The sequence below is a fragment of the Cryptomeria japonica genome, chromosome 3 (genome assembly GCF_030272615.1).
Source record: "Cryptomeria japonica chromosome 3, Sugi_1.0, whole genome shotgun sequence".
Taxonomy (NCBI): Eukaryota; Viridiplantae; Streptophyta; class Pinopsida; order Cupressales; family Cupressaceae; genus Cryptomeria; species Cryptomeria japonica.
Window position 1 is genome coordinate 689,621,621 of NC_081407.1, and position 27,170 is coordinate 689,648,790.

At 37.8% G+C, this 27,170-nt stretch overlaps 1 protein-coding gene across 3 annotated transcripts in view; it reads left to right on the forward strand.

Annotated features, from left to right (window-relative positions):
• Positions 1-228: 228 nt before the first annotated feature.
• The window catches only part of LOC131034368 (prolycopene isomerase 2, chloroplastic), a 101,649-nt gene continuing 74,707 nt past the window's right edge, over positions 229-27,170 (forward strand). Inside the window, exon 1 of one of the 3 annotated variants that reach the window (XM_057965836.2) lies at positions 229-597. In XM_057965836.2, coding sequence (XP_057821819.2) covers positions 390-597 — 208 coding nt within the window. In that variant the 5' untranslated portion in view covers positions 229-389. The remainder of the gene's footprint in view (positions 598-27,170) is intronic. The other 2 variants (XM_057965838.2, XM_057965839.2) reach the window with 2 other exon arrangements.

A 27,170-nucleotide genomic window follows, 5' to 3' on the forward strand; every position in this document is an offset into this window, starting at 1 on the left:
CGATTAATGAAAAAAGGTAAGAGCTAACAAGTCAGATCCGCCTCTTATGAGATCATTCTAATGTGTCACATACATAATCTAAGATGAAAAATACCAACTTTCTGAAATCAAGAATAAATATCTAAAAATATAGATTAAAAATAAGATAAATATACTTCTTATTAATTAATATACAATTATATTAAAACATTCCAATATAAACCCAAAACTAAATGAAAAATAACAGAAATCCCAATCACATTACCAGAGGTGGGAGATGGCCACCGTCTTAGTGAATGTCCAAATTCCACGTCATCGCTTAATCTCCTGTCTGATTTTTCGATGTTAGTAATTTAAAAGTGTGGGCACCCCACTGCAATGGGGAAGAGGTTAAATTAAAAAATCCAGTCATGGACGCAGTCATAAGCATTTGGCGCCCTCTTTTCAATCAGAGACGTTCATTACATCCTCACCTCACTTCACTGCGGCTGCTCTCAAAAACGCGATGTAGCAGAAGACGCGGAGTGGCCTTTGCTCGCAGCGGAAACGTTCTTGAAGAAGATCAATCACAGTTAAAACAAATCGACGGAGTACCTGCACGCCCCAAAGATTTTCCGGGTATTTAAGCTCAAATCAGCCGCCCTTCAAACTTTTCAAACATTAGAATAGGAGAATTTTTTTTTAATAAAATCAGGCTTAGGCGGGATCCATGAGGAGTTTCGTCTCATGAATTTTAGAACTTAAATTTTTAAGCTAAATTATAATACAAAATTCATGGGACCAGCTTTAAAATTTTCCTAAAAAATCTCAGCAACTTCCTCTAATTTTTAGGAAGCCCCCTCCATAGGACCCAGCCTTACACTATGTATGTAAGAACTCACACCTGGTGGACTCTAACCAACCACGATTTTCTGCCTTTGTTTGGTTTTTCAATGTTTTCAGTGTTTGGGTTTTGCTTGAGTTTTCAATGATGTTTCACCAAGGAATAAAGGAAGTGCAAATAACATATGCCAATGATCAAATATGATTGGTATGCTGATAGTACTATGAAGGCTGGAAAACAAATCCGTAATATCCTTTACAAGGAACAAGAGACTTTAATACAGATTTATCTTTTACATTTCATGAAATTATGAGTTCATACGGGAAGTATGCAAATCTGAACCCTTAACAGCAATGACTGGAACAACAATTATTTCGTGGATTTTCTGAGTGAAGGCATGACTGTCACAAACTAGATTAACTCAGAATTTGAACAGCACTTAAAAGACTCAGTCAAGAACATTATTCACACACAGCCATGGTAAGATAGCACCCAGAAATGTACACAGCAGTAATTCTGGACTTATTTCAGTCAATAATAGGCATGGTAACAAAAGGTAAATACCAGTTTATGATCTCCAACTGTGATTATGTGGTAACAACAGATTATAATTGCAGAATAAAAGATTTCTGATGATATTTAGAAGCTACAACAGATCAGAAATAAGCTACAGAATGTCTGAAACAAAGCGTCCATAACATGATCAAACTGGTCTTCAACCTTGCATTCATTCTGATTAGTAATAATGGCACTAATTCGATAGTATGATATCCTTAGAACTTACACAGCAATCATTGAACATTTACCAAATTGATTACAAGTCTGAAACAAATTAAAGTAAGCAAACAGAGTGCATTGAGAACCTGATTTAATCCGCTAGGACTGGAGAATAACACCCAGAACTCCAATGCAGGTCAGAAAAGAGACTTTGCATGGGAAAGAGTAAAACTCAAGCATCTCACTGTAACAATCACTGTAGCGATTTTACTATTCACGTATCATTGTAGCGTTTCACTATTCACGTATCGCTGTAGCGTTTCACTATTCACACGGGTACTATTCATGCGAGTACTGTAGCAGTGGATGAAAAAACTTGCAATCTGCTCTTAAAACCTTGAATAATTTGTTGATAATCTCTCCCAACAAGAATGATATAACTCCATGTGCCAAAGAAGGATGATTCACAACCAACTATAAATGTTCTTCAACAATAAACTTCAAACCCTTGTAGAAAACTTCACCAATTTGCACAAATGAAAGAACTGAAGTATTTTTTCTCACAACTGCAATAATTCAGGTGTTATTTCACACCTTCAAAATTGCTATCAATAGGAAGCTTTCGTTTCCTATGATCAAAGAAGAAAATTGCGAAAGCCCTAGGCTCCACAATAAAAATCAATCAATATACTATTCATCAACTAGATGCCGAGAATGAACTCTTGCCTTTCCTTTTATTCTTTCCTTAAGAGAGCTCAAACACCTTCCTGGCCAATGTGGGATAAAAGATTTATTCCCACATTAAATTATTCACTTAACGCACTTTATTATATTAAAGTGACTTTATTATTATAAAGTTACTTTAGAACTTTATAATAATATTAAAATATTAAATAAATCACTTAAGTCACTTAAACTTTAATATCTCTTGATGTACTTGTCTGATTGCTAAGCCGTCTGAGCCAGGAGTCGACTCTCCCTGTTCTCCATGTGATTGGATGCCTGTCTAAAAATAGAAACCCTAAATAGTGACTTACTATAAATAGTAAGTATGTGGAACTGAGTCTAGAAATAGCTGCAAAGGCCCAATCAAGGTCGACACTGCCAATAAGCTCTGCTCAGGTGTCTTTCTATTAATAGGAACCCTGACTCTCCCAAAATAGTAACTTACTATAAATAGTAAGTGTGCCAATCTGAGTCAAAAAACCTGTGCAAAGGCCAAAACCTGAATCCAGCTGAAGAATAATGTCTCTAATCACCAAGTAACTGCCACACGAGGTCCTCTATCAATAATTGTTAGCCTATGAGGGTCAAATGATAGGCTAATTCTTACAAACTCTGATGCTCGCAAAATGGGGACATTACAATGTATTAAGGCCAAACGTTCTCTACATTGAATTCAAATTTTTGTGCAAAATCAAGGTTTAATGCAGTAAATTTTCTTTTATATATAGACTGCGTTTAAGTCATTTAAAAAAAATTGTACAATAATAAGTTTAGTGGTAAACCGTGGGCTTCCTCTATCTCTAGTGTATATGTATATTTGTATATATAATGTGTGTACATGTACACATGAATGATTTTAATTATGTCTATAAAATCAAACAGTCCGATGGGACCATAATTGATTAGTGTGTTCGCGTGAGACTAATATAAGGTGTGTATATGTACACGTGAATGATTTCAATTGTGTCTATAGTTGATGGGATCATAATAGATTACATTGGGTGTTTGTGGGTGTCAAACTTCTATGCAATAAATTCAAATGTTTGTATTAAATCAGATTTTAATGCAGTAAACCTTATTGCATATAACGCGTTTAAGGTAATTTATTTCTATACTAAATTTAGTTTCTATGTGGTAACTGTCGCCTCCCTCCACCCCCACTGTATATTTCTATATGTACAATATGTGTGATAAATGAAATGATTGATTTTAATTATGTCTATAAAACTGAAGGGTTTATGGGATCATAATAGATTACATTGGTTGTGTTTGTGTATGTGCGTTCATGAATCAATTAATATGATTTTAATTGTCTATAAGACCAAATAGTTTATGGGATTACAATAGATTACATGGTGTAAGCTTTGGCTGAAAAACCAACCCAAAATGCAAATGAATGAAGGAAAGCAAAGCTAGAAGTCAGAAATAAGACGGAATAAACTGTATTCTATTCAATAAGAATGCAAAGCATACAATGTAAAATGAGATATGTTATGTTACAAGATACCTTGTTTATATAGGCAAGGTAAGAGATAGGATTAGACAAGATCATGAGAAATGTCTTAATCCTATGACATGAGACAACTGACATAACAAATATTAAATTAGCACTTGCATCAAAAAGAGGTGCAATGGTTATGTCGATAGTAAAATACAGATGAATTATTGAGATGAAGAGGTTGTTGTCACATTCATTATTAGAGAAATGAATAGAGTCAATCAATTTATATAATTATAAATTTGACAAAAATGTTTATAATTAAATATATAAATACTTTATTGAACAAATGATACAAACTATCTGATGAGGTCTTCAAATTAGGTACAAGTGAAACTTGCAGTAGAGGAGTCACTCATGTCATGATGCACTTGTACTTTAATTAGATTGATATTGTATGGAATGAAATGTATATCTTGAGTCAATAGCGATGTAATTCATTTCAGGAGACTAGATTTCTCATCAAGCTATATTAAACTTTTGCGTAAAGCTTAGACTCAAAGAAAAAGTATTGACAACTATTTTATCAACTGATTCATCAAGAATGCCTATGATGTCCATGCAAAAGAGTGTTGAGCATGTGCTGATCTAAAGGAAGGCATGTAAAATTTGACCCCACCAAAATTCCAAACAATTCACAAACTTCTGTTTCCTATATAAGCTCCAAAATGTGTTCAAAATAGCATTAGAACATAGAGAACAATCAATTCCCTTGAAGGAAAGGCTAAAAATTTAACCTTTTGCTTAGTCTAGGTGTAGGAAATAAACTACTTCAAGCCTTTCTCTAAATGCTGGAGATACTCATGATTAATTATTACCCTGTGGTTTTGATGTGTCAATATAAAGTGAGTTAAACAACACAAAAAGGGTCTTCATGTATTTCATTTAAGATCTTATGGTTTACATATTTCTGTAGTCATTTCCCACTAACAAGATTTGCTGCAAGCATCAATGTGAAGTTGCATCATCGGTGAAATTCATACACAATTTGAAGTAAGGTACTTTTGTTTTTTGGAAAAAGAGGTAAAAATTTATTGAATTAGAAAGCGCAGCACAAAGCAAAGGGTTGATAGACCCATAAAGAAAGCACAACCCAAAACAACATCACCAGGGTGACCATAAATAGATCAAAGCTAATCCATCATAGCTTTCCTAATAATCTCCTCAAACTCAATGGCATACTCCGGGGGCAGCTGGCCTCACTCACGAATATCCCACACGTCCATTCGTTCATAGGCTAACTTAGCCAAATATTCAGCTGCCATATTCCACTCCCAGGGAGCATAGCAAAAAGAAACCGATTCAAAGAATTCCCTCAAACTAAGAATCTGTCTACCAACTATGGTCAGATGCCACTCCATACACTTGTTGATGTGTTTTTCATGCACATGCGAACACATAATAAAATACCAAGGTATCTTATCTTCTCTTGAACAGAGTTTCCCCGAATGCTGAAGATTTCGCTTAAGGATCAATCGAGGCAACTCCAAGGTTCTTATATGTAGGGTCTCTACGTGTGGATAAGCTCAATTTGGTCCGATGTGATTATGCTGGAATCACAAGACGACTTACATTCGAATGCCTGAGCATCTAATTTGCTGGAACTCAAGTCCTATCTACTAGCTGAAAGATAAAGAAACATCAAAAGATATAGGGCTCAGAAAGTCTACTCTAAGACCTAGAATGCAAGAAGATGGATGAACAACTAGGTGGAGTCCTACTGGGCTAGGTCTTACCATCAAACTGAACAATTCAACACCAGCTCAGTGCGATCTTCTAGGGTAGTTCTGAAGATGTTCAAATCATCATTGTCAAACACTGATCACCATTCAAGTTAATGCATGAACAATAGATGCGTAACGACTCGAGATTAAGCTCATTCGATGCTAGTTGACCACGCAGGGCGCACTTACAATCGGCAAGAGGCTAGTGGTTTGGACTAGGCGGATTCCACGCGAGTATATTCAATAACTTCCTTCATTCAATCTAATTATTTACCATCTAAGAATGAAGATTCAACAAGAGACCATGCATATTGCAAAGACAACACACTTCATCATAACTTCAATGAAAAATGAAGTTCATTTACAATCAAGGCAACAATTCCTTGCCTTCTCTTCCTAATCTACTCTGATTGCTATTCTATTCACTATTCTAGCTACTAACTCTTAGCTATTAATCTCTATTAACCAACTATTATCTATTAACCTTTACAAATGAAGAGCTTGAGCCTTTTATAATGCTCTCAATACAATTCAATGGCTTAGTTCAATTTAAGATCAATGGCCAAGATTTTACAATGAAAACCCTAATTAGGGTTTGTTACAAGAAACTCTCCTTAGCCAATGAGAAAATTACATTCCATGAATGTGGACCAATAGATATCAGGGGTAGGTGCCTCGAAGTTTGTGCCATCACTGGTGAGTCAAGTACATTGAATCTGGACATGCTGAGGTGGAGCTATCTGACTGGAGGAATAGTGACTGGGATGCCACCTTGTTTGATACTTGCTCATATCTCTTTTGTTACTCAATTTGGTGATGCTAAGAAGCTAACTTTGATTAACTCTTCTAAAACTATCTGCCCCTTAAACGTTCCTTTGCACTGACCTCGGTTGATCGTCCTCTGTCCTTGATGTACTTGATGAATGATGTACCTTTTGACTCTCATATGTTTGATGAAGCCTCCTTATGGTCAGATCACTCCTTAGTAGCCCACTTCGCCTTGAAATGCTTATAGGATCTTTCTTTTGATATCATGCGATCTTTTTGAGGATAGTTCGCTCTATTGCTTGCGACCCTTTGAACACTTGAAGTCTTCCAACGCTTTCCTCAAACACTTGAAGCCTTCCAACGCTTTAAAAGCATCTTGAGTTCTCCTTCATGCATTTGAAGTGTCCTTAATGATGATGAAACTTGAGTAGGTCTTCCTTGTCCTGGCCTGATCCTCCTCCATCTTGATTTTATTAATCTGCAAAACAAACAAAGGATGATTAAGTATACATGATATATTTGTTATAACATGATATTTCTCACCTTAAATCATCAACAAGAAGGCATTAGAATGAAATTCGCTCAGGATCCTCTCCAGGGACAAGCCCTATAGTGAAATTCGCTCTGGACCCTTTGGAAGGGTTAGGAGCGAAATTGGACAAAGTTGCTCAACTAGACCTCATTTTCAACCTTACCTTACCAAGATCAAATCATTCGCCTCCAAAATTGTTTAGGAATGGGTTTTGCTCAAGGACTTAGTCAAAACTTTAGATCTCCTAGGAATTTCGCTCTGGACCCTTTGGAAGGGTCAAGAGTGAAATTTGCATTTTAGCTCAATTTTCATCATTTCTTTGCCTCAAATCTCTTCTCAAGGCAAGAATACATCAATCTTACGCCATAGGGACAAACTCTAGGCTTCAAACAAGGGGCAAAATAATGTTTTAAGAAATTTCGCTTTGGACCTTGGCCAAGGACAGGACCTATAAGGAATTTCGCTTTGGACCCTTTGGAAGGGTCAGGAGCGAAATTTGTGATTTAGCTTCAATTCCATCACTTCATTGCCTTAAATCACCTTTCAAAGGCAAGTACATATCAATTCTTTCCCAACCATGCCTTAGAAATCAAGATCTTGGCTTGAACAAGGAGGAAATAGAGGTTTTAGGAGATTTCGCTCTGGAACCTTTGGAAGGGTTAGGAGCGAAATTTGCATTTTAGGACAAATTCTTCACATTTTGTGACCACAACTTACTCAAATGCATGCCTAAGGATGCCTCTAAGTTCAATACACCTTAATCAACATTAGGCTTGATGCAAAATTGGGAGCAAAAGGAGTTTTTAGGAATTTTGCTCTGGACCCTTTGGAAGGGTTAGGAGCTTGAAAATTTTTCGCTCTGGACCCTTTGGAAGGGTCAGGAGCGAAATTTGCATTTTAGGACAAATTCTTCCACCTTTTCACTCCTCAATTGCTTCCAAGGCATGATGACATCCTAACTAAGGTTTCAAGGCACAAAATTTAGTTCAAATTTGAAGCAAGGGGAGGATTCTATAAAATTTTGCTCTGGACCCTTTGGAAGGGTTAGGAGCGAAATTTGTCTTTTACCCTCAAATCCATCATTGCTTTTACTTCCATTCAGTTCCTAAGGCAAGTATATATCCATCCTCTCTCCACCATGTCCTAGGAACAAAGATCTTGGCTTGAACAAGGAGGAAAATAGTGTTTTAAGAAATTTCGCTTTGGACCCTTTGGAAGGGTCAGGAGCGAAATTCTTCCTTAGGCTCATTTCACACTTCTTTTCTCCTTTCTTTGCCTTGAATTTAACTTGTCAAACCTCCTTCTATCACCATCAAGTCAATTCGCCATCTATTTAGCTTAAAACAAGGTCCTTTTAGCGCATTAGGCAAAATAGAGAGCCTTGCTAGGAATTTCGCTCTGGACCCTTTGGAAGGGTCAGGAGCAAAATTTACATTTTACTTGATTTTCCTTCACAAAAATCCATTTCTCATCCTTCAATCATAAAAAACAAGCCTTTTGCCTTCAAGAAATGCTTGGGAATGAGTTAGTTTGTAGGTTGGACCGTTGGAGCAAGGTATAATGCTTCATGGAGAAATTCGCTCTGGACCCTTTGGAAGGGTCAGGAGCGAAATTGCTCAATCAGGTTCAATTCTCATCCTTTTTCACTCATCTTTGCTTTAGACTTGATCTTTTGAATCCTTTCCTTGCCATGTATGTCCACTGTTTGATGTCCTTAGTGAAGAAATAGGTCTTTTGGGGAATTTCGCTCTGGACCCTTTGGAAGGGTCAGGAGCTTCCAATTTTTTCGCTCTGGACCCTTTGGAAGGGTCAAGAGCGAAATTTGCAATTATGCTCAAATTCCTCAACTTTCATCACTTCACTTTGTTTCACACATCAATACACTCTCAACCATGCCATAGGGATAAGGTTTATGAGGCAAATTAGGACCAAGAAGGGTGATATAAGGAAATTCGCTCTGGACCCTTTGGAAGGGTCAGGAGCGAAATTGAAATTCGCTCTGTATTCATAAATGGAATATAACATTTAAGTATAAGAAAGAAGAAAGATATAAGGATGTTTGAGAGTGGTTTCGGACCTCCAGGAGTTATAATGCAAAATCTAGTTTTTGGAGGATTCTTCAATTTTCCAGACTTACTCAAATTTCAGGATCAAGATGACATTCCAGACAGCACCAAATTTCAGGACATTTGAGGATCAGGATGACATTCCAGACTCCTTAAGGCGAATTCGCTTTGTCCTTGATGTAAGGGATGGGACCTAGGAGGACATTATGCATTCAACCAAGGTTTGATTTAGCAACTTGAAGTGCGACTGGATAGTACACAAAAAACACCCTAGGAATGATCTAAATAACCCCTAATCACTCAATTGACCCGACCTCTTGAGGAGATCCACCTGATTCAATCCCTTCAATGCAAAGGCTAAGACATTAAAACGACTAACAACAAAACCAAAAGGGCTAACCCTAGAAAACAAAAAGTAGGGGTCCCCATTTGCAATGGGGCGATGTGTGAATACGTCACAACAACACTCCGCCTTTTGCTTATTCAGCATATCCACCACATTTTGAGAATCAGACTCACAAATAACCTTGCACCATCCAAGAGCACATCCTCTTTCCATAGCCAAGAGGACAACAAGGACCTCCATAAGGTTATTAGTCTGCCGCCCCTTGTACACAAAAAAGAGGAAAATCACATTTCCCGAACTATCTCTACCAACTCCAATTCCCTTCTCCCCAGGATTTCCCTTGGAAGACCCTTCAGTGTTGATCTTAAGAACTCCCGAATGCGGAGGAGACCACTTACCATCTCGTTGAGCATTCTTTTTGGCATGACGATGCTTAATCTGTCTTCTCCAAAAAGATCACCAAAACCCTCCCCAGAGATATTCAAATTCTAAACAATATGCAAATCACCAGGGTCCACATCCACAGATAGATCACACTTAGCCATCAAAGTTTACCAAACCATGTGAATAACACGTAGCCACACTTGTTGTACCAATAACTTCTTATCCTGAAAAATCCTGCGGTTTCTTTCTAGCCATAATTGCCAAATTATAAAACATGGCCCAATATCCCAAGCAACATGGAGGAAGGAAGTCTTAGTCGGGGGCCTGCCAAGACTAAACCAGAATTCCACCATAGAGGTGGCATGAATACAAGAATGCCCCAGGCTTCCCACCAGAAATGCTAAGTCTCCCGAGGAAAAGAACATTGGAAGAAAAGATGAGAGGTACTCTCCCCATTGTTATGACACATAACACAAGTGAAAGGCCCATGAAACCCCCTCTTCCAAAGACTCCCCCAAGTGAGTCATCTATTCTGCACAGCTAACCACATGAAAAAAATTACACTTAGGCCAAGACAATCTATTCCAAACTTGCTTCCACCACGAAACATTCTCTATCCCAAAGGTCAGCCTATCCAACTCCATATATCCTAAGGTCACGAAAAATTTCCCCTTCAAGTTGGGGCCCTGTTGTGACGTATTCACACATCGCCCCATTGCAAATGGGGACCCCTACTTTTTTTGCTTTCTCGGGTTCGCTTTCTAGGTGTTTAGGGTTTGTCTGTTAGCCTTTGCATTTTGAGTGTCGCCAGGGGATCAATAGGATGGTAGGCTTTGCTTGAGCGAGGTGAGTCTTTGGGGCCCCAGAATTAGGGTTTCTTTGAGAGTCTTCCTTAGGGCCTGGTTTTGCTCTTGTTGCTAATTGTGTCTTGCTTGGTGAGTGAGTATCATCCTTGAAGGTCTGAGTTAGGTCGAGTTGGTGAGTGATGAAGTCTGGAATGTCATCCTGATCTTCAAATGCCCTGAAATTTGGCTAAGTCTGGAATGTCTTAATCCTGAAATTTGGCTAAGTCTGGAATGCCCTGATCCTGAAATTTGGCTAAGTCTGGAATGTCCTGATCCTGAAATTTGACTAAGTTTGGAAAACTGAAGAATCCTCCAAAAACTAGATTTTGCAATATAACTCCTAGAGGTTCGAAACCACTCTCAAACATCCTGAAAGTATATATGGAATATAACTTAAAGTATAAGAAAGAAGAAAGATATAAGGAATATTCCATAAAATGATCCTGACGGAGAGTTCAAAATGTCAAATTTCGCTCCTGACCCTTCTAAAGGGTCCAAAGCGAATTTCGCTCCTGACCCTTCCAAAGGGTCCAGAGCGAAATTCATATTTCCTCTATTTTTCTCCTTAGCTTGACCAAGTTTGTAGACTTTTGAGGCATAATTGAGAAGGTTTGATACAACTTTGCCTTGGAGAAGAGATTTTAGACCTTGGGATGATGGATTCTAGCTTGGGAGAGGAATTTTGCTCCTGACCCTTCCAAAGGGTCTAGAGCGAAAATCCTTATAACCCTCATTTTCCTTCCTTGTTTTGGATGGGCGTTGGTTTATTAGGCATTGTGTGCGAGTCTTGATATGTTCTTACCTTGAGAAGTGTTTTGAAAAGTGAGGATCTTGTCCAAAAATAGGAATTTCGCTCCTGACCCTTCCAAAGGGTCCAGAGCGAAATTCTTCATAAGCCTCATTTGCTCCCTTGTTTTGGATACCAACCTTGTTCCATGGGCGAATTTGGGAAGGAAATAACATGTCTCTGCCTTTTGAGGTGATGGAATGTAGAAATGTGAAGGATTTTGGCTAGGATTAGGAATTTCGCTCCAGACTCTTCCAAAGTGTCTAGAGCGAAATTCACTATAATCCTCATTTGCTACCTTGAATGGGCTTAAAACCTGGTTCCTCAAGTGGAAAACAATCTATATTTGCCTCCAGGAGAAGATTGAAGTTTGAAAAATGAGCAATTAAAGCCTAAATCAAGATTTTCGCTCCTGACCCTTCCAAAGGGTCTAGAGCGAAAATCAACCTAAGACTCATTTCTTGCCTTATTTGACCAAATTTTGATTTGCAAGGCATTTTGAAGGGAAGAGTAGACATGTTTGGATGTTGGAAATGTTTGAAAGCTTTGAAAAAATGAAGGATTCTAGCCAAGAAGGTGAATTTCGCTCCTGACCCTTCCAAAGGGTCCAGAGTGAAATTCCTTGCAAGCCTATTCTTTTGACCTTGTTTTGGCTTAAGACCTTATCCCTTGGGTGAAGGATGATGTTTAGTTACCTCTTGAGGTGATTTTGAGCTGGAAAAAGGAAGAATCAAGCCCAAATCATGATTTTCGCTCCTGACCCTTCCAAAGGGTCCAGAGCGAAAATCCTCCTAGACCTCATTTCCTTCCCTATTTGACCAAATTGTGATGTCCAAAGCATGTTGAAAGGTGAAATGGACATGATCTTGCCTTTGAGAGTGTTTGGAAGTTGTGAAAATGAAGGATTTTAGCTAGGAAAGGAAATTTTGCTCCTGACCCTTCCAAAGGGTCCAAAGCAAAATTCCTTATAAGCCTACTTTTTGACCTTTCTTGGACATGAAACCTTGTTCCTAGAGCAATGAAGGATGAGATTCTACCTTGCAAAGAAGTTTCAAGTTGAAAGAATGATGATTTTGGGTCAAGAATGAGATTTTCGCTCCTGAACCTTCCAAAGGGTCCAGAGCGAATTTTCTCAAAACCTCTCTTTGCTATCAATTTTTTGCTAGATCAAGTGTGGGCTAAGGTAAAATCAAGGAGAAGTTGCCCCTGAGAGTGACTTTAAGTTGCTAGAAACCATGAAAGATGAAGGAATTGAGCCTAAAAATGATTTTCGCTCCTAACCCTTCCAAAGGGTCCAGAGCAAAAATCCTAAAAACCATCTTTTCTTCCAAAATTTGAGCAAAGTCAAACCTGGACTAGGGTGAGAAAAGCTATTTGGAATGCCTTGGAAAGATGTTTGGCCTTCAAAAATGTGAATTTTGAGCTAAAGTTGGAATTTCACTCTTGACCCTTCCAAAGGGTCCAGGGCGAAATTCTTATAGGGTTTGTTCCTGGAGAAAATCTTGGGCAAGTTTCATGTTAATATCTTTTTGTTGATGATTTAAGTTGAAAATGCTATGTTGAAATGAATTTATCATGTGTCCTTAATCATCTTTTGGTTTGTTTTGGCAGATGAAAGAAGACCAGGCCAGGACAAGGACGACCTTCTCCAGCCCAGCATCAACAAGGACGACCTCTTCCAGTCCAACATTTGAAGGAAAGACAAGGTGGCATCCCAGTCATCACTCCTCCAGTCGGGTTGGTCCACTTCAGCATGTCCAAATTCAATGTACCTGACTCATCAAAGATGGCACTAACTTCGATGTACCTACCCCGGCTATCCATTGGTCGAATATTCCAGAGAAGATGTGTCCAAATAATGCAATTATTTCATTGGTCAGAATTAAGTTTGTTGTAACTAACCCTAATTAGGGTTTTCATTGTAAAATCTCGGCCATTGATCTCAAATTGATCTGAGCCATTGAATTGTATCGAGGGTGCTATATAAGCCCTGGCTCCTCATTTGTAAAGGCGAATAGTGAGTCAGTAGTTAGAAGGTGAATAGTTAGAAATAGTGAATAGTCAGTTGATAGAATAGCAATTAAAGTAGAATAGAAAGAGAAGGCAAAGATTGTTGCCAAGATGTTGTTGTAAAAGACTTGTAAAACTTCATTGAAGAAATGGTGAAATCTATGGGTCGATTCAACAATTTGCATGGTCTCTATACTTCTCATATTTGATTTCATGTTATTAGATGAGTGGAAGAAATGTGTTGGATTGATGGTGAAATTCGTATATCCATACTACTAGTAGTTTGTTGATTGCAAACTTGCCTTGTGTAGTCAATTGGAATCATTCAGTTTAAGCTTAACTTCAATTGTCGCTTCTTCACTGATATGCATCAGCCTGATGGTGTCTATGCCTGTAGCGATAATTTGAACATCATAAAAGTTTTCCTCCGAAGATCGCACTAACCTTGTGGAGATGGTCCTGGGATGTCAAAACAAGACTTAGTTAGAATTTCATCAAAGATTATTCATTGCTCCTACATTCTTAGTGTCAGAATTAGATCCTTTCCTCGCCCTCATCCTTTTCCTTTTTAAAAAAAAATCTAGGCTAGTGAAATCCCGTGTTCTAGCAATGTTCAAAGCAAATCAGACGTTTAGTCACCATGTGTAAGTCCCCTTGTGATTCCAGCAAAATCACATCATACCACAAAGAGCTTATCCACGAGTAGAGAACCTACATACAAGAACCTTGGAGTTGCCTCGACTGATCCTTCGGCGAGATCTTTAGTAGTTAGGAAACTTTGCTCAAGAGAGGATAAGATACCTCTGGGTATTTTATTCTGTGTTTGGTCGTGTACAAAATACACATCAATAGGCCCCAGGCAAGAATATCCTCACCTTTCAAGGAATTACACATTCTTCTTGCCAATATATTAGCAAGATCCTCGCTATCCTTTGCAGATCTGTTGACGTGTATTTTGTACACTATCAAACACAGAATAAAATACCCAAGGGTACCTTATCCTCTCTTGAGTAAAGCCTCTGAATGTTGAAGATATCGCGAAAAGGATCAATCAGGGTGACTTCAAGGTTCTTCATTGTAGGATCTCTATGTGTGGATAAGCACCAGTGGTCGTTGTAAATGCTGTTTCTTCAAGGGGTCTTACGCACTTTGAAAGCTGGTCCGTGTTGCTCTCACTCGACTGCAGGAACAGGATTTTTCCTAATACTAACAAATTCTCAAAAAAAAGATCAAAAGATAGGGTTTTCAAGAGATGAATTCTAATCTAATCCTAAGAATGACTCAATGTAGGCTAGACTTGGTAAGATTCTACCAATTTCAGTATTGCCAAGGGATTACAACTTTACTGGAATTGATGCGATCTTCTAAGGTGATTAGTGATTTTCAAATCATCAAAGACTATAGATACTATCATAAAGATACATATCAATATTTCAATAATGATTGAATGTTCAAGCAATCTCAATATCTCCAGTTGACCACACAAGGCGTCCTTACAATCAGTAAGAAGCTAGTGGTTTGGATATGAATCTCACCAAAGATCAAGCACAACACTTAGTCCTTCAAACTTAAATACTACTTCGACTGAGAATGATTCAAGAAGATAAACAACCATGAAGATAGCCACAAGTATTGCAATAAAACACCATAACTTCAATATTTTATTGATCTCAAATCCAAATGGACAACAATTGCTCAAAATTCTTTCTTCACTACTCAATCTTGCTACACAATAACTTTCTCTCTAAGCTCTTCTAATCTCTCTCTAATATCTAATCATCTAACTTCTAATTTCTAATGACAAAATGAAAATGAGTGAGGGTATATATAGCATCCTCAATTACAATGAATGGCCCAGATCGAAAGAAGATCAAAGGTTGAGATTTTGACACCTAAACCCTAATTAGGGTTTATTACAAAAAGTTCCCTTTTTAGATGAACATTATTAAATGCATAGCCAAATATTTAATTGGCACAAAAGTCGAGGAAACATAGACCAATGATAATTAAGATGCCACATCATCCTATAACAACCTTTCTTCTAGAACCTTGATCCCTTTCCTATGCTCTTTCTTAGCATATCCAACGAATCTAGACACAATTCCTTCAATCTCAGCAATAGGAATTTCAGGAAGATTCTTCATTCGTTCCTCCAAGTGAATGACTTGATCGAAAGCAGTGAGAAGAGCTGTTTCCCATCCAGGTTCGAGTTCTTTGATTTTCTCAATCAGGAGCATGGTAGTGAACATCAGGTCTCGTTGCTCATCTGTGATGACATTTTCCTCTTTGCAAAAGATGACCTTGATTGTGAGTCATAATGGCGAGCACACTCGATCATCAGCTCATGACACTGGACTACTGGAGGGAAACCTGCCGCCTTGATGATGCCACTTTCAATTATCTTCTTCGCAACAGGTGATGGCTTGCCAATGTAGGGGACCTCTCGAAACTTCTTCACATTGAAGTTTCCCAAGTGGGTGTCTCCGATATTACTCCATTTGGACATGATCTTGGTCTCCAATTCGTCGTTCTTCTGATCTTCTTTGATGAGAGCCGGGCGACTAGTAGATGCTCCTGCCTTTGGAGTCGCCATCTTGACACCTACACAACATTTCACAATTAGTAATATATCTTGAAGTGTAGAAATCTAGACTTAAAAGGAAGATTTAAGATTTTAATTAGGAAACTTCATGATAAATCTTGAGTTATCATTTCCTAATTAACCATGCAATACTTAGACTTTTCCAAAACAAATGTCCAAAAATCAAATCTTCAACAAGGGTGTTAAGATGATTTCGCCATACCTCCTCTTGAGTATTAAACTCTAAGAAATGATGCAAAAAAAAATGAATTTCGCTAGGCAAAGTGTAGATCAAAGTCTTCTCTTGGATGAATTGCGCCTCCTCTAGCTTGGAAAAGAATAAACTCCACCTCCTTCTAGCCTTCAACACTTGAAAGAAATTCACTCCAAATCAGCTCTATTTCGCACCTCCAATTAGCTCTCCAATTTCGCACTTAAGGAAATGATTGAATGATTTGAAATGTGAAACAAACTCCTCCAATATATAGAGCGCTCACCCCTTGCATCCTCTAGGCCGACTTGGCAAAAAAGGAGGTAAAAAAATAAATAAAATTCCAAAAAAGGGGGCCGACTTGGCAAAATAAAATCAAAATAGTGCCTTGAGCGCTTTATTTTTTAAATTTAATTCAATAAAATTAATTTTAAATGCCTCCAAAATAAATTTCGATTTTCTAAGGCTTAAAATTAATTTATTAAATGCCAAAATGCTTTTAATTTAATGCTAATTTAATTTTAATTTTCCAAATGCCTCAAAATTAGCAATTTTGGCGATCAAACGCAAATTGGAGAATATTAATTTTTAAAACAAGGCTTGATTAAACTCCATGATGATTTTGCCCTGGACCCTCTCTGAGGGTCAGGAGCGATTTTCTAATTTTAGCCTTGAATACTTCACATCTTGACTTGAAAATCTCCTGGAGGGTAAATTGATATCCAGTTAATGTGTTGCACTTCAAATTTGACATTTTGCGTGAGGAAAAATAGGTGGAAATGTGGATTTCGCCTTGGACCCTCAGCAAGGGTCAGGAGCGATTTTTTCATTTTCTAGCTGGAATCCACCTTAACTTGATTGTTGACCCTTCAATGTCACTTCTAAAATCCATTTCCTTGCGCTATAGAGTTAATTCATCAACAATTTTGAAAGAAATAATGTCCTTAGAGGAGATTTCGCCCTGGACCCTCAGCAAGGGTCAAGAGCGATTTTTGCAAATTGGGCTTAATTCTCCATCATTTCTCATTAAAAATTTATTCACCACTAGGCAACGTCCTTGCTTTAACCACTCCATCCAAATTTGCTTCGTTGTTGTTAGGAAAAATGAGAATTTTCAACATTTTCGCTCTGGACCCTCTTCGAGGGTCAGGAGCGATTTTTCATTTTGTGACCAAAATCATCAAGTTTCAAAAGCAAAACATTATTCATCATGCTTTTGGAGGTCCCTTTGCCTTAGCCTATCCTTGCCTTAGCACAATTTTGAAGAAAACATGCAATTTTTGTGATTTTCGCCCTGGACTCTTAGCAAGGGTCAGGAGCAACTTTTTAGTTTTAGGCATACTTCTTCATGCTTCGGACCTCAAATTGCCTCTAAGGCATAAGACATCACATCCTCTTCCTATCCACACAAGATTTTGTCTCAATTCCACAAACAAAGGAGAGAATCATGAAAATTCGCTCTGGACCCTTGGCAAGGGTCAGGAGCGATTTTTGTAATTGCCTTCTAAATCTTCATTCCCAACAATCCTTTTTCACTTCAAGGCAATTTAAACATCATTTCGAGCTCATGTCTAGGCTTGTCTTTTCTCAAACTTGGATGAAAAGATCCTATATTAGGCTTTTCACCCTGGGCCCTCTCTGAGGGTTAGGAGCGATTTTTCATTTTTGGCCTGATTGCCTCTTTTGTTGATCATCCAAATTATATTCAACGGGTAAAACATACTTTCCTTCATCCATTCCAATCATCAAAATCACTTTGACCTTGTAAGAAAATGCACATTTGAAAATTTCGCTCTGGACCCTCTCTGAGGGTTAGGAGCGATTTTTGCTATCTAGACCAAAATATTTCACTTTTCATCTCAAAATTTCTTTGCTAAGGAAGATGTCATCTTGTTTCATGCTATGAATAAGTTCTCATGTCCAAGAAAGTCAAAAACTTGTGTTTGCAAAGAATTTCGCTCTGGACCCTCAGGAAGGGTCAGGAGCGATTTTACCTTGCTTGGGCAAAACTCCTTCAATTCATCATCTTCAACCAAGAAGTCTGGATACTTTATCATGCTCATTTCATCCTCCACCACGCCTTTGACATCTCAAATTGATCAAACAAGGCTAGCTATGACCCCTATAAGATTTTTCGCCCTGGACCCTCAGTAAGGGTCAGGAGTGATTTTTCTGTTTTCAACAAGGTCCTCCATCATTTCAAGTCAAAAACTCCTTCAGGTGGGTGGAGAAAGTCATTCATTTCCCCTTCATACTCAAAACTTGGTCTCTTTCCACTGCAAAATGAAGGTTTCGCCCTGGGCCCTCAGTAAGGGTCAGGAGCGATTTTTCCTTTAGTCTCCAAAAATCATCACTTTTCCTGTCTTCAAAACTTCAATCGCCTTTAGTAACGTTCAATCATCCTTCCGGGAGACCCTACACAAAACAAATTAGAAAAGTTAGTGACAAATATGACTTAAACAATATTTTCGCTTTGGACCCTCAGCAAGGGTCAGGAGCGAGTTTACCCTTTTAGGCCAAACTGCTTCAAATTTAAGTCTCAAACCACTTCACAAGGCAAAGTCAAGTCATTTTCAAGGCCAGGAACCAGTTAGCAAGTCCATCAAAAACAAGAAATTGCACTCAGGATGAAATTCGCCTTGGGCCCTCTCTGAGGGTTAGGAGCGATTTCTAGGCATCATCTCACTTTCAAAAAGTTGATCAAAACCTACCCAGGCAAGAACACACAATTTCTCCTTCAAAAATGCTAACACTTAGTCAAAATTGGATTTTACCCTAAAAAACCTTTATTAGACCTAACCTAAGACCCATCTGAAAGGCTTACCTTATTTCAATCATCTCAATTCTTCGGGAGGACACTTAACAATTCTCAAAATTTGATTGGACTCAGCCTGAATGATATCAAAAGGAACCCCTAAGGTTTAGCCCTAGCTCAGACAGACAACTCACTCACTCAAAACCCTAAAAGCAGAGAGAAAACAAGCAGAGAGAAAGCAAAACAAAGCGAAAAGAGGGGGTCCCCATTCTAATGGGGCGATGTGTGAAATGGTCACAACAAGATCCTCCAGGGGGCCATTCATGTGGCTCTTTCCATCTAGCCATTTCCCCTTGACCTAAATTAAAAGTAGCTTTAAAATCCTCAACTCTACTCCATCTAGCTTCAAGAAAACTATCACAAAGAGATTGCAAATGCGGAAATTGAGAAAGAATAGGAGGGAACCCATCCCAAGAATCCTTCCAAAACATAGCTTCAACACCCTTATTACAAATCCAGAAAAGACCTTGCTTAACTAATTGAGCTCCCTGCTTAAGAGTATTCCAAATCATGGAACCCTTGCCAACCAGATTGTATCGGGTGACATCCTTTCTATCCTCTCCTCCAAGGTACTTTACATTAAGAATTTTAGCCCATCCTTTATTTTGATTGATACACCATCTCCAATAAAGCTTAGCAGCCAGGGCACGACCATTTATGCTAGCCAGACACAATAATAGACCACCATCCTGCACTGGCCTACAAACAGAATCCCACTTGACCAGATTCCATTTTGAAGAAAGTGAATTACCTGGAGAGGGCATCAAATTCTGTAATAAAACTTGCAGGAGCCGTCTGCACAAAACATCTATAAATAGGAAGAGCCTGAACCACAACGTTAAGAAGCGTCACTCTTCCTACAGTGGAGAGCCATCGATTAGTCCGATGACTAACCTTTGGATGAAGCTTATCCAATATCTCCTGCCAAAGTCCTCCAGGCAGACGGTGAGCTGGGAGAGGAATTCCAAGGTAGACAAAAGGAAGATTCTCAATTTTGAAACCTCAAAATCCTGGCAATTCTAGCCTAAATGAGAATATGGGTATCAAAGAAGAAAATGAAAGATTTCTCTTCATTGATCATTTGTCCTGAAGTTTTCAAATAAATATCCAAAGGATTTCTGAAATTGGAAGCCTCATTAATTCTAGCAACACCCATCAAAGCTGTGTCGTCCACAAATTGCAGATGAGAACAAGGAGGAAGACCATGACCCCAATTCTACCCCCGAATCAACCCTTGCCTAACACGAGACAATAAATTTTCCCAAACCTTCTGCCATTAGAAGGAACAAATATGGGGAGAGAGGATCACCTTGTCGGAGGCCTCTGGAAGCACCAAATAACTTTGTGGGCTCACTGTTGATAAGAACTGCAAAAGAAGAGGAGGTGATACTGTTGAATGGTTGAATGGACCAGAATACTGAGAGAGAGGGGGGGGGGTGAATTAGTATTCCCACACTTCTAAAACTTTTACTTTTATTTTAACCTTAGCAATTAATCTCATCAACTTGAATCGGCAAATGCAAAATAAGTAAACAATGCAACCGCAAAATGAACACTAGATTTTTATACGTGGAAAACCCAAATGGGAAAAACCACGGAGAGGGTTAACTCTCAAGATAATATAACTAGTTATATGGTGTTTACAAAAGGGGTGGCTCATTGCTAGAATACAAAAACGGCTCACTGCTGGAATGTTCACTGCAATACAAATAAGTGAATTGTGGAAAGTTGCATCTCCAAATGCATGAAGTCAGTTCCAAGATAAGCTTAGATATCAACTTACAACAACTCACAATAGATCTGGTAAAGGATCTCTCCAAATAGTCCACAACTGCCTGCAGCAGATCCAGTAAATGACTACGACAACATTGTGATTGCACTCTGCTAATCCAATTGCTTGCAGCTGATCCGATAAGGGATTACTGCAACACTGTCTGCATTCTGACTTTCCTACATACACCTTCGCCCATACATCATAATCTACTGCTCACACTGTATATTACTCTTCTATCCACAACTCTGTTACTCGCACACTTCTTACTCTGCTATTCATCACACACCACACTCTACTTTTCCACATATCTTATATATATGTATATATACTAGTAAGCACATACATCGAGATAATATGTCGGCCAAGCACAACCGATTTATACAATAATACATTGCTCGAATCAACACGTTACCAAAATATGTTTTGATTAAAATAGGTAACCAAGTCGGCCTTTAGCAATCTTCTACACGCTTCAATAACCGAAACACACACCTCAATTACCGAAACAAAACAACGGTCTACCGGACCCATAGATACAGACCCATAAGCACAAATCCCAAGCACAACAACTCCTATCTTTGAGATACATATGACAGAGATTCCAGAGCATAAATTGTAATGCAATACAAACATTTGGCAATACAACAGACACAACTGATACTGGAAACTTGATACAAACCATGATAAGCAAAACACAAGATTTCGGAGAAGAGGATCTTCCGGAAATAACTCTAGTAGATTTCCATACTTAGCTGCTCAATATAATATCACCGTTCTGCTTACTATGCGAGATCCGATCCAACTGTATCATTGGGTTTGACATCAATGACAACATTCACACAAATCTAACAATCTCCCCCTTTGCCATTGATGGCAAAACATCTTAAAAAGAATAATCTCAAAAACATGTCCGCATGCATATAACTCCCCTTACTCATATGACTCATATCTTTCCATTTCTCCATTAACCTTTCTCCCTAATTCTCCATTTTTCCTTTCTCCCCTTTTGACATCAAGGACAAAGGGTGCCTTTGATGAAAAAAAGGAAAAAGAAAAATGCGTTCAATAATAAAAAAAGTGGCAAAATTGTATGTCAACAAGAAAAGGATTGTCAACTGCTTTTCTTTTGAAAAATCTGCTTATATTTCTCCTTGAGCTCCCGAAGGAGAACCTTCTAGGAATGCACAACTAGTTTGATGCTAACAGATAAACTTTGGCATTCAACCAACACATCAATAGCATGAGATAAACTGTCTGGGATGGATGGATTCTATTCCTACTCAACTGCATCATTAAGCAATTTTGAGAAATGTTCCAGCTTAGATACAACAATCTCCTTCACTTTTTAGAAAATGTACACATAATCTTCCTTTTGCCTCTGTAAAGATGGTAGCTCAGACAACAGGGAATTTACCTTCTTTCTTTGCTCACCATCTTTGTCGCTCAGAAAATCAAATGACTTACCAATAGAATTCAACTCTTCTTCAACAGATTCAACTTTTGCTTTGAACTTCACCATAGTAGGCGGCCATTGTAGACAATACCTATAAACTCTGCTAGCACTATTGATACAATCTCTCATTTTATTTATGCATTTTGATAAGGTCCTTCACATGCTTCTTCTCTCTTTCCAAACCACTTAGATACCACAAAATCTGCCTAGCAATCGGGACTTGAGACTCCCACAACACATTTTCTTTTACGGCAAAGATCCTAGAAGATACATTACTAAACATACAAGCAACGATCCAAACCGGAAGGGATAGCCTTGATCTTTTGTCATTTTAACGTTCTCTAACAACTGATTTTTCAACAATTCACACAAATCGAATATTGCATCTTCCGTAGCAATCATGTGTGCAACATATACAACAATAGCTGAAGTAGAAACTTCCCTATTTCTGAAGTAAATCTTATAAGAGATACCATACGCAACATACCTCACCACGAGATTAACAATTTTGTTGATCAATAATGCTCTCTGATCTCCCATCACACCAGTTAGGGTTTCAACTTCCTTGTTCTTTACTATCTTCTTAACCGTACATTTCCTTTGTCACATAGACTAGTAACAGCTGAAATGATATCCTTAGAAATCAAATAGGGTTTGTCCAACACGATACAGTCATTTTTGCACTCAACTTAGGATTAATTTGATCACATCCTCATTGTCAAACCAAGAGAATTCACTCCACAAATCCAATCCTTTATGCCCTAAATCCTTAACCTTTTGTAAATCTACTTCATTTAAATTGCTTTCCATCTTTCTGATCTTTTCAGTGTCAAATTCATTTAACCGTACCTTTTCCAAATATTGAAATCCTCTGCTGCTCAATTCCCCGATGATCATCTTCGATTCTATGATTACTTGCACTCCGCTCTTCAACTACTGCTCTGCTCCTTAAATTCTTTTCTTCGCAAAATGTAGAAAGATGATTTCAAATTCTCATATTTATCTTGTCAGTTTCTGCTAGAGTTTTGCCGCCAAAAAGTGTCTTGTCGATGACGTCAACATACTCACTAAATAACCGGATTACATATCCAATACAGTCATGCCAGATTCCCAGCATGAATTACTCCGGAGAGGGGGAAAGAAAGATTTTTCTTGATAGCTCCCCTTGAGCCAAAACAATAATCTCAGCTACCGGGGAAGAGGTGCTTGCGCTAGATTTCGATACACCAGGCTTGCTTTCATTGTTCGCCTCTTTCTTTCTTCATACCATAACTTCCTTCTTCTTCGACTCACTTGACTTGACCTCATTCTTCTCCATCCCAACTTCATTTCTGCATTGATTAGCATAATGCCCGGATTGCTTGCACTTATAACATTTGATGTTCGTCTGCACTGAATTTGCTGAATGTGTTCTAGATCTGCACCGATTAGCTTTGTGATCATAACCATTGCATAGATGACAATATTCATGAAAGTTACTATTATTCATTCTACTCATTCCAACCAGACTATGATTTTGACTCACAACATGATTTGTACAGTAATTTGCTTTGTGACCAAACATCTTGCAATTGTAACATTGAATGCTTCTACAATCTATAGCCTTATGACCAAATTTATTGCATTGAAAACAATAACCATTAAACGATGGGTACCTTTGTGCATTTAGTTGACGAACCGGTAGTCTTCTTGCAGTAGATCTCTGATTCCGGATTTTGCTTGCATCTTCGGGTTTCTTTTCTGCTTTAACCTTAACTTCCTTGCCATTGTCTTTGTCATTTTGATTTGAACATTCATTGGCCTGAAATCCTAGTCCAGTCTTGTCTAAAGGAGCTTTCTGCATGTTAATCAAATCTTCCAAAAGTTTGCTACTTTCAAGAACTTTACTCTCTGCCTTCAGCTTCTTCATTTTTTGTTCTAGCTTCTCACATTCTTCAGTCTTTAGCTTAATTGAATCTTTCAGGGTTTCTTCTATCTTGTTCTTCTCCTCAATTTTCAACATCAGATCTTTAATGGTTTCATTCGCCTGTTTTAACTAATTATTAACTTCCTTATGTCTCAATTTGAACTTTTGGATTTGCTCTCTTAGCTTCTGCACACATTAATTTGCTACCTTCACATTTTTTTTTAAATTCTTCATTCTCAGATTCCACACTTTCCTGATCTTCAAGAGCTGTCTTCAATTCTTTATCTAGATGATAATCTTCAATCATACTCATCGGTGTCATTATTCAACCAACAAGGATCTGCCTCAAGCAGTTAAGCTAGCTGATGAGGGGCCAAGCTCTGATACCAATTGTTGAATGGTTGAAATGATCGAAATACTGAGATGGCGGGGGATGAATCGGTATTCTCACACTTCTAAAACTTTCTTTTATTTTAACCCTAGCAGTTAATCTCATCAACATGAATCAGCAAATGCAAAATAAGTAAACAATACAACCATAAAATGAACACCGGATTTTTATTCGTGGAAAACCCAAATGGGAAAAACCACGGAGAGGGTTAACTCTCAAGATAATATAACTAGTTATATGGTGTTTACAAAAAGGGTGGCTCACTGTCGGATGGCTCATTGCTAGAATACAAAAACGGCTCACTGTCGGAATGCTCACTGCAATACAAATAAGTGAACTGAGGAAAGTTGCATCTCCAAATGCATTAAGTCAGTTCCAAGATAAGCTCAGATATCAACTTAAAACAACTCACAACAGATCCGGTAAGGGCTGCAACATTGTGATTGCACTTTGCTAATTCAACTGCTTGCAACTGATCCGATAAGGGATTACTACAACACTGTTTGCACTCTGACTTTCCTACATACACCTTCGCTCATACGTCATAATCTACTGCTCACACTGTTTACTGCTCTTTTGTCCACAACTCTGTTACTCGCACACTTCTTACTTTGCTATTCATCACACACTATACTCTACTTTTCCACATATCTTCTATTATATATATATATATATATATATATATATATATATATATATATATATATATATATATATATATATATAATGGTAAGCACATACACTGAGATAATATGTCGGCCAACCACAACTGATTTATACAATTATACATTGCTCGAATCAACACGTTACCAAAATATGTTCTGATCAAAATAGGTAATCAAGTCAGCCTTTACTGATCTTGTACACGCTTCCTTCACACACTTCAATTACGAAATACACGCCTCAATTACGGGAACAAAACAAGGGTCTATTGGACCCATAAGCACAAATCCAAAGCACAACTCCTATCTTCAAGATACAGATGACGCAGATTCTGGAGCATAAATCATAATGCAATACAAACATTCAACAATACAACAGACACAACTTGATACAAACCATGATAAGCAAAACACAAGATTCTGGAGAAGAGGATCTTTCGGAAATAACTCCAGTAGATCATACATACTTAGCTGCTCATTATAATATCACTGCTTTGCTTACTATGCTACATCCGGTCCAACTGGATTATCGGGTTTGACATCAATGACAACATTCACACAAATCTAACAGATACAACTCATCAGACAATTGATCCACTCCATTCTGAAATCAAAGGCAACAAGCATTTTATGCAAGAAGCTCCATTTGACTTTGTCATATGCTTTAGCCATGTCCAATTTTATAAACATATCGTTCTCCTTAGATACTACCATAGAGTGAATAGCTTTTGAAGCTATGATAATCCCATCCAAGATTTGTCTTCTAGCAACAAACCTGCCCTGCTCCTCAAATATCAGTCTATTGAGCCATGGCTTGAGTCTTTCCGCGATCAGTTTTGTGATAATTTTATAAATCACATTACACAAAGTTATAGGCCGAAAAGAGTGAAAAGAATTAGCTCCTTCCATTTTAGGGATAAGAGCAAGGAAAGTAGCATTCATAGCCCTGAGCATTTGCCTATTTTCGTAAGACTCCCGCACCACTTCCAAGAGGTCAAACTGAATAATATCCCAAAAATCTTGATAAAATTCTATAGGAAACCCATCCGGACCAGGAGCTTTACCCTTCTTCATGCCAAACACCACCATTTCAGCCTCAGATAAAGAAATGGGTCTAAGAAGATCTTCATTCATTTCATTACTAACAATGGCAGGGATACAAGCACAAGCCCTTCCTCCTCCCTATTAGGAACAGAATCATCAGAAAACAAACTTACATAAAATCTCATGGCTTCCTGAGCAATCTCCCTGTAGGAAGATAGAAGAACCCCTTCTGAGGATATGAGAGAATTAATAGAATTCCCGTGTCTCCTATATTTCACAATATTATGAAAAACCTTAGTGTTACCGTCCCCCTCTTGGAGCTAGTCAACCTGTGACTTTTGCTTCCAATAGATCTCTTCATGGAGCTCCCATTCCTCCAGCTCTTTCATAGCAGCAGACACCTCTCTGTACAAATCCTTTGATAAACCTTGATCCTTGATTTTGTGAGTGATAGATTCAATCTAAGATTGAGCATCCCCTTTTGCCAAGAAGATATTACCAAAGCACATCCTATTCCATCTCTTAAACTTATACTTTGTGTGTTGCAATTGTTTGACAAACGAATTGTGTGTTGGAATTGTTTGACCAACGAATACTTTGCATTACCAAAAGCGAGTTTCCCCTCAAACCACCAATCCAACATAAGGTCCTGAAGGGAATGTAATGTCTCCTACTAGGTTTAGGCATGTTTTAACCATAATTAATCAATTTCAAAGTACTTATGACTTAAACTAACTTGATTAAGAGTCAAATCTATCTTAACATGAATCAAATCTGTGATATTCTACCTTTCTTAAGTCTATCAAGTACTTGCTAATTTACCATACTAGATAATTAATCTTATTCTGATTCATTTATAAATCATTTATTTATTTGTTAATTACTAGTTATATGAATTATTATGCATTACTGCAGAACAGTTTCTTAAGGATATTATATTAATTATAATTATTATATTAATATCTATCATTATATCAATATCTATTTTTATAACCCTTATATTATTCCTTATTCTAATTTGAATATATATAGATGAATAAATAAATAGAATTAAATAATATTACCAATAATTTATGTATTTGCTAATTACCTATTCTATAAACTATTAATACTACCACTGCTTAAAAA